This window comes from Amphiura filiformis, chromosome 14, assembly GCF_039555335.1.
Source record: "Amphiura filiformis chromosome 14, Afil_fr2py, whole genome shotgun sequence".
Classification (NCBI taxonomy): domain Eukaryota; kingdom Metazoa; phylum Echinodermata; class Ophiuroidea; order Amphilepidida; family Amphiuridae; genus Amphiura; species Amphiura filiformis.
Genome location: NC_092641.1, coordinates 48,467,718 through 48,484,047, shown reverse-complemented (window position 1 = coordinate 48,484,047; position 16,330 = coordinate 48,467,718). Strand labels below are relative to the sequence as shown.

The following is a 16,330-nucleotide window of genomic DNA, read 5'->3' as shown; positions in this document are numbered from 1 at the left end:
AAGTTCCACATGAGATTAAAAAGCTTCTGTTTACAACTACTGGGTGACAAAGAACATTCACTCACTTGATCCAACAATGGGGTATTTCAGTTCAAATCCATACACCCCCTATGGAAGACATTAACTTAATCTCCCACACAGGGTGTAGGGCACAATTTTGTTGCAACTAATGCTGGTTTCATACTTTCCTGCCGCTTGCCCGCTCTGAAGATTATTTTGCTTCACTGTGCAGTTGCACCAGAAATCCTAGCGGTGACCAGCGGCAAGCCCAAGTGGCAGCATCACTGGGAGTTGAATTCAAGTCAACTCGGAGCGGTGCCGCTCTGAGGTATGACAACAAAATACGATTTTGGAGCAGTGCTGAACGGCAACAATTGCTTTCAAAGTCATGCCGCTGCCGCTCAGTGGTGTGCCGCTCTGCTTGCAGACAAGTGCAAGCGGCGGCATGATGAAGCATCACCCGCTCAGCAGCAATCGGCAGAAAGTATGAAACCAGCATTAGGAGAATCAGTTATTGATTCTCATCACAGAAGTCTGCCAGAATCAATTATTGATTCTCAGTTAATTACCTGCTGGTTGTTTGCTAAAAGTTGTACACAGATCAATTTTGATTCTCTCAAACTAATTCAGGAAAATTGCGAGAATTGCATTTCTGTGCATATTAATTAAGTGAATCAAAAGTAACCCTCATGAGGAACACGTGTATGGCCCATATTAGGCACCGCAAGAAGGAGAGAAGCTGTGTTGTAAATATCCAATTTATTCTACTACATCATAGAAGACACCAGCTAGTGGAAAGCGTATGAAGAAAGCTGCACAACTACCCAGGCACTGCAATCAAACAAACAAAACATTATGTTATTGGGATTGTGTGTCATAATCAAGTGATTGAATAATTGAATATCGTTCAAAAATGTAATGCGAGTCAGTTGATGACACCCTGGCACTTATGTCAGACACTTCTGGGGTTGGGGAGCTTAATAATGAAATAAGTAAATATTGGGAAATTACACACATAGACATAAGAAAATACTTTGTATAGGTACATTAACAAAAGGGCACACTATACAAGCTAGATCAACTACTTTCTTTAAAATCAAAAAAGGCCTATTGATTCTCATTATAAATTCTCATTTTTCAGTCTCTATTTTAGGGGCTGTGCAATGATTATGAGCCAGTGGGGTAAATTTCTGAATAGAATGCCAAAAGCCAAACCTTGCTCCCCTCCCCCTCAATTTTCCACGAGGGGCATGGTGGTGCAACAGTACAGGCTCTGCCTTGTAATCGGTGAATTGCGAGTTTGAGCCCCGGCGCACAGTGGGCCAGGGCGGAATCAAAGTGTGCCAAAATTAAAATTTGGTGAATGTGGAATTTCCAAACTTTTTCAGTTGTTTGAGAAAGAAAACATTCTGAAGCATATTATTTGGCCCATAATTTATGTTTCGATGGATTTTATAAGTGTCGTTTAGTCATGAATTTGCCCCAAAAGTGTTATATTTTCTCTTAAAATGGTAAAAGTGTGAATTTTGAAAACAACTAATGTAACGTTAGTAAATGAGAAACTGTTGTCTTACCATTGTGCATATGTCATACCTAATAGTAGTCAAACCAGATCATTCAAGCCAAAATATAAATAATTGTATTAATCAGGAGTAATGAGGGGGCTAATTTGGTGAAATACGGTAAAAATATGCATTTTTGGGAAAAAATAGAAATTTAGTTTGGATTCCTGTAGATTCCTGTTCAAAAAATAATGTTATCATTTGTAGACAAGTCTTAGAACTATGTTGATGGCAATGGTTTTTGCAAATATTTGCCAGCCTGCATTCCAGGGCCCATACAATGTACCCTATTTGCTCACATTTCAGCTGATTTTGATGGATCAGTACGGCTTACTGGTTTATCATGTCATGTGCATAGCGCCCTCATATTGCTTAAATACCCTGGGGATTTTGCGGTTTTCACTACAACTCTGCTCTAAGAAATAGCATAAGGTCTCAATATTTTAAAACATCATTGATCGAGATAAAACAAAATCATGGAATCTTTATCAAAAACTTTTTTTATGCTGCTTATGCAGCAGGCTCACTTTCAGATATAAATGTATTATACCATGTTTGTATGGATGCTTTGCACATTGAACTACCAGATAATAACATAGCTTAACATTTTGAAAGGTATTAAAAGACAGTAAAAAGCTGGTAAAAAGCATTCTTTATCGTTTAGGTGAACGATAGAATAACTGTAGACACTATGTGGATCATTAAGACTGGCTTAACCGGAAACTGACATTTGATGAAGAACTCCAATGCAGCAGCTGAACTTTCAGCTGCAGAGGTTCGTAGCACGTCTTATTCTGAAGGAACTTCATCAGCACCAGCACCTCTAGGGCCGAGACGTCCATCGAATATGTGGGAGGCACTGTCGATCGTTCAAAGAAAATGAAGGCACATGATCTTTTAGAAGAAAAAGAGCCTGATATACGCAGTATCACAAGGCATATGCTAACTATACATTTGGATAATGGTATATATCATAAAACAATTTCATGAAAGTAGCTCAGTTTCACAGTTCATATGAAAAACCCTAAGCTCTGTGCTGAAATTAAGGACATGTGATAAAGTTGTGGTCGTTTTGGTTGGAAAAATAATTGTTTTTAAAATTATGAATATCAGGGGATTAGAGTAGGCCTATTCTAACCTCATTAGCCTTTTGATTGAAACGTACATTCATATAGGCCTATTACATGCACATTCTATTCTGCTTTGAACATCCATATAAATTATAGAATTTATGACAGAAACTCAAGACACAAGAACCCCATGGTCTGCCAATTTTAAACGTGACATCTAGATTTGGTATTACGTCTAGGCCTACTTGATTAAAATCTAATTCACATTCGCCTATATAGAGAACGACCAAATCACGTGTCTGTAGGCCTAATGGAGAATTGCAATTTGAATCAAATTATTTAGTGTCGTTTGTGATGACGTTGAAATTGTAATATCCGGGGTGGGGATCTTCCATTGACATGGTATACGTATGCTTGCCTTTTGGGGTGCTTTTTTGCCAATTTTGGTAAAGCGATGGGTGTGTTTTAACCATAGACGAAAACGCCCAGTATTATTGTGTATTTTGATAAACATATTGGTAAAAGCACCCAATTTGAGCAAAATCGGTTGCTTTTTCAAGGAATTTGGTATATTGATGAGTTGCAAATTAGGGCCAAAAATAAGGTTTAGACAATGGCAACGTTTTGGAGTCCGGCAGGAAGAATCACCTACATATTTTCCCCCACCCCCGGGCCTACCCCCAACATTTAGTCTGGTTGGTTGTTTGTTTGCTTTTATATATTAAACAATTACAATGTCTGCATTTTATTGATGTCATACGTATTAGAAAATGCCGTCAGTGAATTTTGCAATCCGTATAACCTTGAATATGCTATTTGATAATACTTTTCCAATCGGACATTTGAATCACTGTTGTAAGAGTAATTAACCAATCACGGCTCGTTATTTTAATGACGTCATATGCCTTGGAAAATGGCTCTATTGGATTCCGCAGTCCTTAAAACCCCGATTTGAAAGTTTTATAATACTTCTTACACAGGCATTTGAATTATTGCGGGAAGAATAATTGACCAATCATATATCAGCATATTAATGACGTCATACGCTTTCCAAAATGTCATCATTGAATTTTGCTCCCCTTGGAACCCCTATTTTGCTTTTTCAATTAAAATTTTAACATGTATCATTTGAAATACTGTTGTAAAAATAATCGACCAATCACCGTTCAGCATTTTTATGACGTCATACATTTCTAAAAATGCTTCCATTGAATTCTGCAGCCTCGAAAACCCCTAATAAAGTCATTTTACCGTGTTTGTATGCGTTTGATTGTCCGTTTATAATTTTGGCACACTTTGAGGCGATTCTGGCCCACTGTGCGGCGGTGCCATCGTGTTATGCTCTTGGGGAAGGTGCTTTACCTCAGTTGCCTGTCTCTACCCAGGGGTGAAATGGGGAGCTGTTATGAATAGTGTCCATATTGGGCACATGTGAAAGGTGCTGTATAAAATATTAAATACCAATATTTATTTTACCTCCTGGGATTCAGAATAATTTACACAGTACCTTAACTGAAAATATTTTTTGAACAGACAGTCTGCCCCCCCCCCCTCCCCTACACCACTGATATTGAACTCTTCTTTCAGCTCAATCTCAAAATCAATTCTGGCAAATAACTCAAATTGCTTGATGTGTGATCCTCACCTGTATGATGAGCATATAGATGACTAGTGTTTGTTCATGGGTAGGTCCAACAAGCCTCAGTACAAAGTTAATTAGAGTAAAATTGTTGGATTGTGTGTACTGTCCATCTTCACCTACACCCGTCTTGATTTCTATTAGTCTCAGTGTGGAAAATAACCACACAAATAGTCTACCTGTAATAAGTAAACAATATAGAAATACATTAGCAAGATTGCCTAGAAATTTGTAGGCTGTCTTGGGCTATTCCAGTTGAAATCCACACTACCCCTGAGGAAGATTTTGGAAGTATCTTCCACAGGGGGAGTATGTTTTTAAATGTAATTGGTCAGGGTTAATCATTTTGAAATATTTGAAACCCATACTCCCCCTGTATTATGGCTACCTACAATCTTCTACAACTGGAGCGAGTATTTCAAATGGAAGTTACCCAATTTGCTTATTCTAATCGAAACTTATACTCCCTCTGTGGAAGACCTCAGCTAAATCGTCCACAGGGGTAGTGTGGATTTCAAATGGAATAGCCCATTTGCACTAAATTATGCCATGTTTTAGCTCCAAAGACTAACAACACCCCGCATTCCAGAATCTGCCCGGACAGATATTGGCATCTTCAATTTTTCATTATATGAGCACAGAATTTGTCCTAATTACACAAATTACACAATTCTGAAACAATGTGTAATATTTTCAAATATCCAAAATGTAATAAAGAAAATTGCATGTCTTACCTATGATGTTTAGATCTTTACTTTTAAATTGTGTGTAACTCATCCCAAGTTTATCTGTTTTGGGATTATATCTGAAAAATAAAAAAGTACACACAAATAATTTTCATTAATTGGCCAAGCAAGTGAAAATGATTTATCCAGCAACGACTTAGCATCCGAAAGACATATCTGCATAGCTGTAGTGTGTATATCTGTCTGTGATATGCATGCATCTGTATAAGATTGTACATGTACAATGCATGAAGAAATTCAAGCATATCATAAGCACAATGGCTCAGCAGCACAAAGACATATCTCCATTAGCTGTGTGTCATGTGCGTATGATAGTCTGTGATATGAATGAGTTCACTCATGCCCAGTGTGTCTTATGTTTAAGAGTGTATGTATGATGATCAAGAGAAAATTCAAGCATATCAATTATCATAAGCACAATGGCTCAGTGGCACAAAGACATATCTCCATTAGCTGTGTGTATGATAGCCTGTGATATGTACAAGTTCTCTCACGCCCAGTGCATGCCTGTATAAGAGAAAATTCAAGCATGTATCATAAGTACAATGGCTCAGCAGTACACCATTAGCTGTGTGTATGATTGCCTGTGATATGAATGAGTCCACTCATGCCCAGTGTGTGCCTGGGTAAGAGTGTATGTATGATGCTATATGATGATTTCATGTGATGTGCTATGAGTTCACAGAAAGTAGTATTCTTTTTGAATTGAGTCTCATAAAACCATCCTTTTTATTCTATCACCATAGCGAACATACTTGTCTGTCTCTCCTGTGTTGTCCAGTTTCGTTTTGCACATTGTAGTTTTGTCGCTCTATAATATCTCTTGTCTCTGCACGTTGTATTTAAGTAAGTTTAGGCCTTTCATAAATAAAATTTCATTAAGGGTGGCCAAACCTGCACAAGCCTTGTGCGGGTTTTTTTGGTCAACCCTCCATTGCAATACAGCATGTTTTGATTTGTATGACTTTTGGTAAATAAAACTGAAACTATACTTTCTGTCTTTGATCTACCCAAATCAGTTATCACTAGTATACATGTACCAGCAACTGTAGTACAAATTGAACTTGATAACTAGCCATAACCATTCAAAATATGGACTGGCCATGAAGTTTGCCATTACATGTAGTCCATATTAGATACAGACTATACTATGATCAGCTCTTAATAGGCGGGAATTATTTGGTTTTTGTTACTGCGCGAGTCTATAAGGTCCAACTTACACACGCGTAAATTCACAAAAGCACACATCATTCACGCAAAACGCAAAGCGCAGATCGCATAGGTGCTGCATCCAGCTTTGTATATATGCCATTCTATATCAATCCACGATGTTATGAGTCCCGCCTATTACGAGCAGATCAGAGTATAAAAATGTTGGACATGTCTATCCTTTATATTAAATCTGGGGTTATAAAGGTCATGAAAACATTTTTAAAATGCATATTCATATGGCCCACACCCTGGTGGTATCTGGAATAGTATCAGTTGCTTAACTCACTTTGGTAATCTATGCCTTGGACATGGTACAAAACGGAACAATTGAGGTACAGAGAACAGAAAGTTGATGACTTGCGGAATGAAGAATAGCAGCATAGTCTTGCTAAAATGACCCAAGATGCCTACTACTGCAAACGTCATGCCGGCAAAGTAGCAGAATGTATCCCCTACAAATAGACCGGATGGGTACCTGGCAGGATGAAATTAAAATAGAATTTAAGTTGAAAAATAATGAAGATAATAGTTTTCAATCATATCAAAACTTGTGGCAAGGACTGTACCTTTAACTTTGCATACACTTGCCACTAGTCCCTAGCCGGATAGGTAATTCTAACGAGAATTATGCTGTGCATAAAGGTGGCCCCAATCATCCTTCTAAATGTAATCAGTCCATCATAGAGGCCTTGCCCCTGCATGCTCTTATCAATTGACTAGCATCTCACACAATAATGTAGTCTTTTCAATAGACTGTTGGGATGAACCTATATGGTGTACATTTCATATTTACTGTAAAATTAACTGGTGCATATGTACTAATGTTAGAGATCATATTAGTATGCTTCTGTTGAAAAGTTTTAAACATTTACCCATGATTGTGGGTAACTATATCACTCGCAGGGCCCTTATTGCATCTAGGTGCTGGAATTGACAAATGGAATTTCAACCAAAATATGCAAATAAACTAATTAACATTCACAAATATGCAGATACCATAACACTATACAGCACCAGCGATCATCATAATCTATCACCCTACCAAGTTTGTCAGATGTTGCATTTGACATATGGAGTGGATTATATAAATTTCACGAATTTCTTTCAGGCTCAGGACCAAATCCCACATTTCGAAGATGGGTGGACATAATTGCTAGCCAAATCTGTCCGTGTTCAACAGTCTCCATCAATCTTAATATCACCAAGCTTACATTAATTTGCATTTTCACAAATAACTTACCAATTGTGATAAAGTATGGCTGCACAAACTGCACAAAATGGCATCATGAAAAATAACGAAAACTGATGAGTTTCTCGGAATTTGCCTGAAAAAATGAAATAAGACAAATACATGTATATGCAGAATCTGGATCAGCACAAATTATAGGTTCTCATATGCAATATCAAAATTAATACAGTGTTTAGAAATTGTAGTAGTGTTTAGGGAGTACAATGGAAGTTCTTCCCTTCCCCCAAACAGGAATAAAACTATCATGTTCTGGTTCTGGTTCTGGTTCTGGTTCAGGTACTGCTAAACACCCCCTTGCGGGAGCCAAACTAGCAGGACGGTGCACCGCTTGGTTACTTGGTGTTGACGTAATGCTGAGTTACTGCTGCCTTGAACTTGTCTTTGTCCTCAGTTGAGGTTATGTGTTCGGGTATGGCATTCCAATCTACCAGTGTTTTTGGAATGTAGGAGTACTTATAGCAGTTTTTGTAGGAGTACTTATAGCAGTTTTTGTTGGTTTGGATTTGGGTGTTTTCCTTCTTGCATCACAATGGGACAATATGTACAATACATGGCATGGATTCTGAGCAATTTTGACCTACAACCACAGTCTTGGACCATGCAAAATCGAATAGCCTCATACAGCAGTGTGTACCCAGGCCGTTCCTACCGGGGGGGGGGGGGGGGCTGAATTTTGCTTCCCCTTCATCAACGGCCCATGTTTTTGGATGGTTTGAAAAAGTGAAGAGAAAAAAAAGGATAATAGGCATTAGCAACCTAAAAACAACAACTTTTCTATGTATATTTTTCTGCCCTTTTTACTTAAATAATTCTGTTTTGCCACCCTTCTTCTACCGCCCTTTCGTTTTTGCCGCTTCCTCCTTTTACCCGGGGGTGGGAGGGGGGCTGGTGGCTCATTCCCCTAAAGCCCCCTCAATATAATTATGTGCACATAGAGGCAAAACAGGTATAAATTTATCAGTCTTTATTCTGTAACTACATTTAATTTAAAGGTGCATTCACAGATTTCAACTACCACTACATATGACTGCCAACAGGGTTTGAAATAATTAAGCAGGGCCATTGGGCCAAAAGCCAGTGAAAACCACTGCTGATATGCTGATACTCTGTGGGCCTGTGAAATTTAGTCTCCAAAGTCAGCAAGCTAGACTCAATGATGATGATGATTTCAACATCAATCCATGGCATTGCCTGTTGTTGATTACAAGTCTGAAGTCATACAAAGTGTCACAATATACAAACCATGGTAACATTAAAATTTTACAATTTGAGTTCAAGCCTGTAGATTTAAAACCTTGGCTTCATTTGATACTGACTGCCAATTAAAGTAGTGACTACCATCAATATAGTCACCACAGTGAATATACTCAACTTAAGGTCCGTTCATACTACCACCGCATCTGCGATGCGTTGCTTTGCTTTGCGATGCCGATATATCGATTACTTTTGTCGCAACTCAACGCAACTCGTCGCATTTCCAAGTTAAAATGTATTTAAATGAAAAGTTTTTTGTTTGTCAAAACCAGTTGAAGAAACTTACATTTCTTGCTGACAGTTTCGTCAGTGCACCACTGACTTTCTCGAAGCTTGGTGTTGTTGTGATGATCCAACAGCTGATGACTGGCGGAAGTTATATCACTCCGGTAGCTAGGTTAGTCTTGCTACAAGTCTCCAGCAGTGGATCAAACACGTGACTCAGATTGTAGACCCCTCGTCTCTGTTCATAACTCCTCGCCCCTTCTCCTGATCTGAATTGATTCTTTTATCCATCTCGCTTTCCTATCACTTTCTCTCTCTAAGATTTTTGCCTCCCCCCAATTGATAATATGATTAGCCCTGGCTACGTGGTCACTAATAGCTGAGTTCTTGAAATGGCTCTCGGATTCCTTTCTTTTGATCTAGTGTTTTTTTGCTGACTCGCTTTCTCTGCCTCCCTTCTGTGTTCATCCATGCGCGTGCCAAAGGTTCTTTTTGTTTCACCAACATAAGTTAGGGTCGCAGCTACCGCAAGGGATTTCGTGAGACACAATTAGGGGTTTTACCGGCTCTTGCTTGTCTTTTGGGTGGACCACCATTTTTCGGATCGTGCTATGTGGTCTCATGGCCGTCTATGATATCATGTTTCTTGAGTGTTCTGCTAATTCTTTCTGACACTCCCCGCTACATAGGGGATCACTACTAGACCTTTACTTTTTGATCAGAAGTTGTGCTCTTATTTTTCTTAGTCTTTCTTTGTTGTTTTTCTTCCATTTGTTTCTTGACTCTGTCTATTGTCCATTTGGGATAGCCACATTTGGCTAGGGCCTGTCTTATATGCGCTTCTTCTTTGATTTTATCCTCCTCCTCAGTCACTATTCTATCCTTCCTGTCAAGTAAGGTACGCACCACACCCATTTTCTGGTGGAGTGGATGATGGGAAGTGAAAGACAAGTATTGGTCAGTGTGAGTCTTTTTTCTATAAACCATGAGTTTGATGGACTTGTCAGGTTTCCGTACTATAAGTGTGTCTAGGAATGGGATTTGTTGATCTTGTTCTACTTCATACGTGAATTTAATACTGGATGTGGTGTCAACTTGGTTAAGATGTGCCGTCAGCGTTTCAGCCGTGTCTCTTTTAACAATTTCTAGCACGTCATCCACATAGCGTTTCCATACGCTGGGTTTGCACTCTAGGGGAGCAGTGAGGATTGCTTGTTGCTCAAGCCACTCCATAAAGATGTTGGCTGTAAGAGGACTAACTGGTGAACCCATCGCTGCACCAAATTTTTGTTTATAAATGGTGCCCGGAAGGTGAAGTAAGTGGTTGTTAAGACAAACTTCATTAAAGACATAATGTCTTCAACCTCAAGTAGCGTGCGTTTTTTAAGTTTTTTCTTCGAGAAAGTCAGTGGTGCACTGACGAAACTGTCAGCAAGAAATGTAAGTTTCTTCAACTGGTTTTGACAAACAAAAAACTTTTCATTTGTTAATTACCAAACCTGATGAACCTGTTCCAAAAAATGTATTTAACTTCATTGCGATATCGCAATGCAGTATTTTGCTGTACGATGCAGTGCGACAACGCACCGTATCGCAAAGCAATGCATCGCAAATGCGGTGGTAGTATGAACGGACCTTTAGTCATGCAACCTTAACCCCCTGGTCACTACTGGTTATCTAACAGCATTTCTGAATGGTTGATAACTTCAAATGCTAATTTCAATTGCCATTTATGACTAGGCTTTAAACTATTTATGGTCAAATTTGTTTGCAGATGATCTTATTAATACCCTCCTTGATTGGCTAAAAATTGGACACAATATTCATTTTAGCCAATCGGCAGGTAGTTCTCATGGGGTTAATGGACACTGGCTTACCTGATAATTCAATAAAGTTGAATATGATGATACTGAATCCAATGACTAATGATTGTCCGGCCTCTACTCCATTGATACCTGATAATATGTTGATAGCATTGGTACAAAACACTGCTAACATACCCATGTACACATAATACAGCAACCCTGCAAAATGGTAAAAAACAAATGTTCAAACTGGTTTATCATACATGTATGGTACAAAATACTGCTACATACCCGTGTACACAAGACTGGACAATAAACAAAGTTGCGCTTTTACGGGAACTTACTTTAACACTTGCTACGTTGCGTCTGATACCATCAGACTTCAACAGGCAACTGACCTGCTGAGCTGGGTCAGTTGCCTGATGAAGTGTAATTGTATCAGATGCAACATAGGAAGTTGTTTAAGTAAGTTCCAGTAAAAGATTTAATTCAAAACTTAATAATATTTGTGTGTGTTTGGTAACCCGACCAACCATTTCCAAACCCTGCTGACCAAATATATTTCTGAGTGCTAGACAAAACAATAGGCAACTGCAGTTACACAGTGGCATATGACAACATACCATGATATGACTGTATGCCAAATCACAGAACAAAGATTTCATGCAGCCAGTACATAAAAACCATTAGTGCCATATCTCATTACTAATTACATTTATGATTTATGACTTTATGAATATATAGAGTTTCATTCATAGATTTTAAAAGTTTATATACCTCATTTTGCCCAAAAATCGTCATACAACAGTATATCAAAACACCCGACGATTTGTGTGAATCAATGATTAATGCAGAGTATCATTAGTGTGAATCAAGTTTGATTCACATATTCTCCGACATATTCTACCCCTGATGTATACGTTATGTGACCAACCATCATACAAAACAATTACCAGCCACCAGCAATGCAATTTTGACGCCTCTAATTTAGCTTTAAAAACCAGGCTAGCGGCACTACAAATTGCCTATATTCCGAGGACAAGACCTGTGTAGACGTGACAAACAGTGCAGGTCAGTCAGTTGCAATCTGTCTACTGCCATCCACGTAATAGATCTGACAGTCACCTTTTTGTACCGCCGATATGCAGCTGTCAATCATCATGCACAACGAGTGAGAATTACTGGGTTAAATCGGTAATAAAATTATAAAAACTATTCTAAATAGGTAAATATACCATACATTTTGTTTTAAAAGGTAATTAGATAATCTATCTACAAAAAAAGGCAGATGACGTATGCCAAGCTTGCTATCAGTCACAGTCACTAGCTCTTACACAAGGTTCCAAGCTCGACACTGTCCTCACTTTTGTGATCGAAGTAGCGCCTCTCTTAATTTAGTGCTCTCAGCTTAAACTTACACAAATCTACATCATTCCCTAGATAAATTCGGAATGGTTTTGGCACAATGATTGTAGTAGAACCGTAGTTGACAATGTACACCATGAGCAGTGGGAGAGTTGCAATAGTTGGTAAGGTGAGCTTGTGGCGCCACCGTAGTTCCAAGACATCATCAGCGAAACCAAGGAAGACCATGCAGCATATAGACAGCAAGGCTGCGATGAACTCAACAAACTGGAGGGGAAAAGGAGAAGATACAAAAAATATTATTTATAAAGAATAGTGTCATTTGATAACAAATTTACCGTAACATGACCTGCTACGTGCTACCTACCAAGATATTTGTGAGTGTTAAGTCGCAAGTTGGTCACAGCACCCATTCAAGGCATAGTACATGTATGTCTGTATGTCTTTTGGGAATGTGGACACAATGGACCATTTACGAAGGACATACTATTAAAAATACAGGTGCGGGGCAAACAAAGAACATCAACTTAGCAGCAAGCTTAAGGATGTCTCGAAATAATGCACTTATCAAGTCTTTCCCGGCCCTGGGGACCCGGGACATAGCGGGAACATGCCGGAACGAGCCGGGATGTGCACAAAATCATTGCCCGGCAGTCGGGGAAGTTAGCCGGGACTTGGCCAGGGATGTACAGTAGATCGTCCCCGCTATGCCGGGCCAATTATTCATGTTAGCGGGGGCTTTTGCAGGGGTGTACAATTTTTTTTCCCCGCACTGCCGAGACATAGCTGGGACTTTCACGAAGAAGTCACACCATTAAAGAACATCAGTATACCAAGAACGGCCGATTTTGCATACTCATCTGTAATGCGCTATTTTCACGATTGTGGCGCTACAAAGCAAACTGAGGAGTGGGGTAATTACTTGTTTTAAGTAACCAATTATTAAAACCAATTTCGTGCATCTATAAATGAAAGTCTACTTTTTTTAAAACATTTTATTTTGTTTAAATCCTTATGCATGTAAATTAAGGCTCAAACATGTTGATGTCTTTAAAATTATCGACATGCACTATTAAATCGGCTGTGTCGTGTACGATCACTGCTATCCAAATAATCCAATCGATCTTTTTTTTATTAGGCCTATATTGTGTCGTTCATTCAATAATCGACATGGGACACGGGTATACCGCGCTGCAAACTTTAGCACATGCTGTTAAAGTATTAATTATTGACCCCTCTCCTGCTACTGACGAAATGCAATATTATTGCCCTAAAAAGTTGAATTGACTTTGAACTTTTCTTCTTCTTCTTTTTATCTATGCCCGCATACCGTATATTAAACTCTGCAAGATAGGCCAGGGCATAGCCGGGATTGTACATTGTTTTAACGCAAGTCCCGGCCCATGGGGTCAGGGATTGTGCCGGGATTGTCACACTGTAGCCCGGCTAGCTGGGGCCGTCCGAGTCATAGCGGGGATGTACAGAAAATTTATGCCCTGCAGGCCGGGACTTTAACGGGTCAGTGCCGGGATGTCACGCTGGCAAAATGTACTTCCCCGGCTAAGTCCCCGCTAGATTCGGGTCCCCCAGGGCCGGGGAAAGACTTGATAAGTGCATAATGTGACTTTATGCTCATTTTGTGGGCCCATATTTTAAACAAATCCGCAAATAACTGCACAATTAGGTATCAATTTAGTGAACATTGCTACATTTAAACTTTGGACGTGCATGCCTGGCATAGTGTCAATGTGTGTGCGTACTGTGATTTTTTATATGCAACCATGGCAAAAAACAAAAATCTTAGCACTGCTGTAAAATGTGATGACCCTCTGAAGAACCACTGACTCAGTACTAGGCATGTTTGGTCTCATTATAATGCATTTTTGAGGCTAATTCCAAATATGGTAAAGAATATTAATAATTTTGAATTTTTAACAATAAATTGTAATATTTTGAAAGTTGTCGACCCCACTCAACATCCGACATTCAAAATGGGATTTATGTAGACTTTACCTCATGATGTGGAAATCCAGGTTCTTTATCAGTCAACGGTTTCCAAAATGGGACAGGTATGAAAAGAAACATCATGATGAGAAATACTGCTCCAGCTACTACACCAAGACTCTCTGGCCTGACATGAAAACAAACAATGACAACATAAAATTCAGCATTTGTATGCATTTCAAATAAATAAGGCCTAAAAAAAATTGTTTGATTGGCGTAACATAAAAAAAATTTTAGGGTAGGTAGGTCAGGATTCTTTTTTTTTTTTTTACTTTTTAAGCTGTAAATTTTGTTTGATAAAGGCTTTGGAACTTTTTTTCTTCTTTTTTTTTTAAATTTATTTATTTTTATTTATTTTTTTAAATTTTATTTTATTTTTGGCAAAAAAAAAAAAAAAAAAAAGTTAGGGTCGGGCCTAATTTTAGGGTAGGTCGGGTTACGCCAATCAAACAATTTTTTTTTAGGCCTAAGTATGAACATGATAAAATACTTATGAAATAAAAGATAGGATTTTGTTTTTTGCCTCAGTATCCAATGTCATAATGGATGGGCTGGCCACCGGTATCCGCTACGATAAAAATATTGTGTAGGGAATTTTTAAAAGACAAATAAACAAGATAAAAACTAATGCTCTATGTAAACCATGATACGGTAGTGTAGACTGTTACTGCACTAGTAAAAATGCAAAACCTCAGAGATAGTAATAGTATACAAAGTTAAACAAAAATACAACCAATGTTTCAAGCAGATAAACTGCCCTTCCTCAGGGACAAACAACAAAAATATACAGCAAATCTAGTTACAAGTGGGTAGCAAGCATATATTAATCAAATCATATCAAGCCAGCTCTATTTCTGTTTATGGGTAGAGACGCTATATTTTTGGCTCTGAAGTTTTGATATTTTGTTTGCTTTTGGTTTAATTATTTATGAGATTGCAACGCGATGTTGATGTCTAGATCATTTCTATTGAACGATCCTGCTTATTCAAGTGATAGAGAATTGAATGTCGCGTACGTCACAATCATTAACACAATATTTTTAGAAATTTTAATAGCATTCTGACTTGGTCGGGCTGACGTCACAAAGGGGAAATAGCCTTGTAAAACCAGTGTGCGCATGTCATGCATGTGCAGTTCCCCTTTCTCGAGCTGGTTGCTATGTATGCACACGCTTGTGCAAAGGGGACAATATTCCCGGATATCCGACCGAGTGAATCTCATGAATTGTGAATCCACAACCATTCTAAAAATATTAAAGACTGATCATCCGCTTTTTATGCGATGAGCTTGGACTCGTAACTGCTCGATTTGCACGTTAGCTGTCATCGATTGACTGTTACTTCATCCGATTAATTACACTTGGCAAACTACTTACACTATAACTGGCTTTCGTCCCGGCAGTACTTTTTTGCTCATATCTTTCCCTGACAAGCCAGCATGAATGAACAAATCATAGAACTTTGGTAGCATTTGTACAGTGATGACAAACCCAGTCACAGACATGATCAAGTTGATGGTCAATGGATGCCGTATGATCAGCTCGAAAGCTCGATCGACGGCATTTTGAAACGCAGTATTATTTGAGGAAGCCATGGCTAACAAATGCTGGTTAAAATATGGCTGCAAACATTGGAATTATGATGAAATCTTGATGCTAATTTCTGCAGCCACACGTTACCAGGCGAATGGCTACATGCCCAGCTGATGTTATGACCTATGAACTAGTCTCTGCTACACACGTGTCAAACTTCACTTTATGAACACGTGTAATGATAGAGACTGGTAATTCATTACTGTTACAGAGTTTGTTACCTCAGACTTCTGTTGCTGCATTGGAATAACAACTAAATTTAGACATGACCAAGAACTGCTTTAAAACAAGCGAGGGGCCAACTGGAAGTGAAAAATAGGCCTGAGATCCATCCAAACAGCTCCTCCCGCTTGGTCTACCACAGCAGGGATCTTTCGGTGAGATTGACATAAAAAGTGGGTCATTGGGTGCACCACTCGCGCCCAGGGCGTAGCTATTGCACCACCCCTTTACAAGCTTTTACACCTATCGACAAGTTGACCTCATGAAAGATTTTTTGGCATTGCGCTACCGTGATTTTAACTTAAGGTCTGAGTGTGAAAGGAGGGGGATTTTTGGCACGTCAAAAGGGGGGGTTTTGGCATGTCAAAGGGGGAGATTTTTGGCA

At 38.8% G+C, this 16,330-nt stretch overlaps 1 protein-coding gene across 1 annotated transcript; it reads right to left on the bottom strand.

Annotated features, from left to right (window-relative positions):
- Positions 1–272: 272 nt before the first annotated feature.
- On the bottom strand, positions 273–15,828 carry LOC140170222 (UDP-N-acetylglucosamine--dolichyl-phosphate N-acetylglucosaminephosphotransferase-like). Its single transcript, XM_072193559.1, has 9 exons — positions 15,508–15,828; positions 14,141–14,258; positions 12,181–12,394; positions 10,835–10,981; positions 7,470–7,554; positions 6,516–6,704; positions 5,006–5,076; positions 4,278–4,450; positions 273–831 (listed from the first exon to the last, which is right to left on the bottom strand). The coding sequence occupies exons 1-9, from the start codon at positions 15,723–15,725 to the stop codon at positions 760–762; spliced, it is 1,287 nt and encodes a 428-aa protein (XP_072049660.1). The 5' UTR covers positions 15,726–15,828; the 3' UTR covers positions 273–759.
- Between the last annotated feature and the right edge of the window lie 502 nt (positions 15,829–16,330).

Excerpts from the sequence above, each read along its gene's own strand:
- LOC140170222 (XM_072193559.1), bottom strand. The coding sequence starts at position 15,725 with ATGGCTTCCTCAAATAATACTGCGTTTCAAAATGCCGTCGATCGAGCT. Across the intron at positions 10,982-12,180 it reads AGGGAATGATGTAGATTTGT|GGTTGCTGTATTATGTGTAC; the intron begins GTAAGTTTAAGC and ends ACCATTTTGCAG. Across the intron at positions 5,077-6,515 it reads CCAAGGCATAGATTACCAAA|ATATAATCCCAAAACAGATA; the intron begins GTGAGTTAAGCA and ends TTTATTTTTCAG.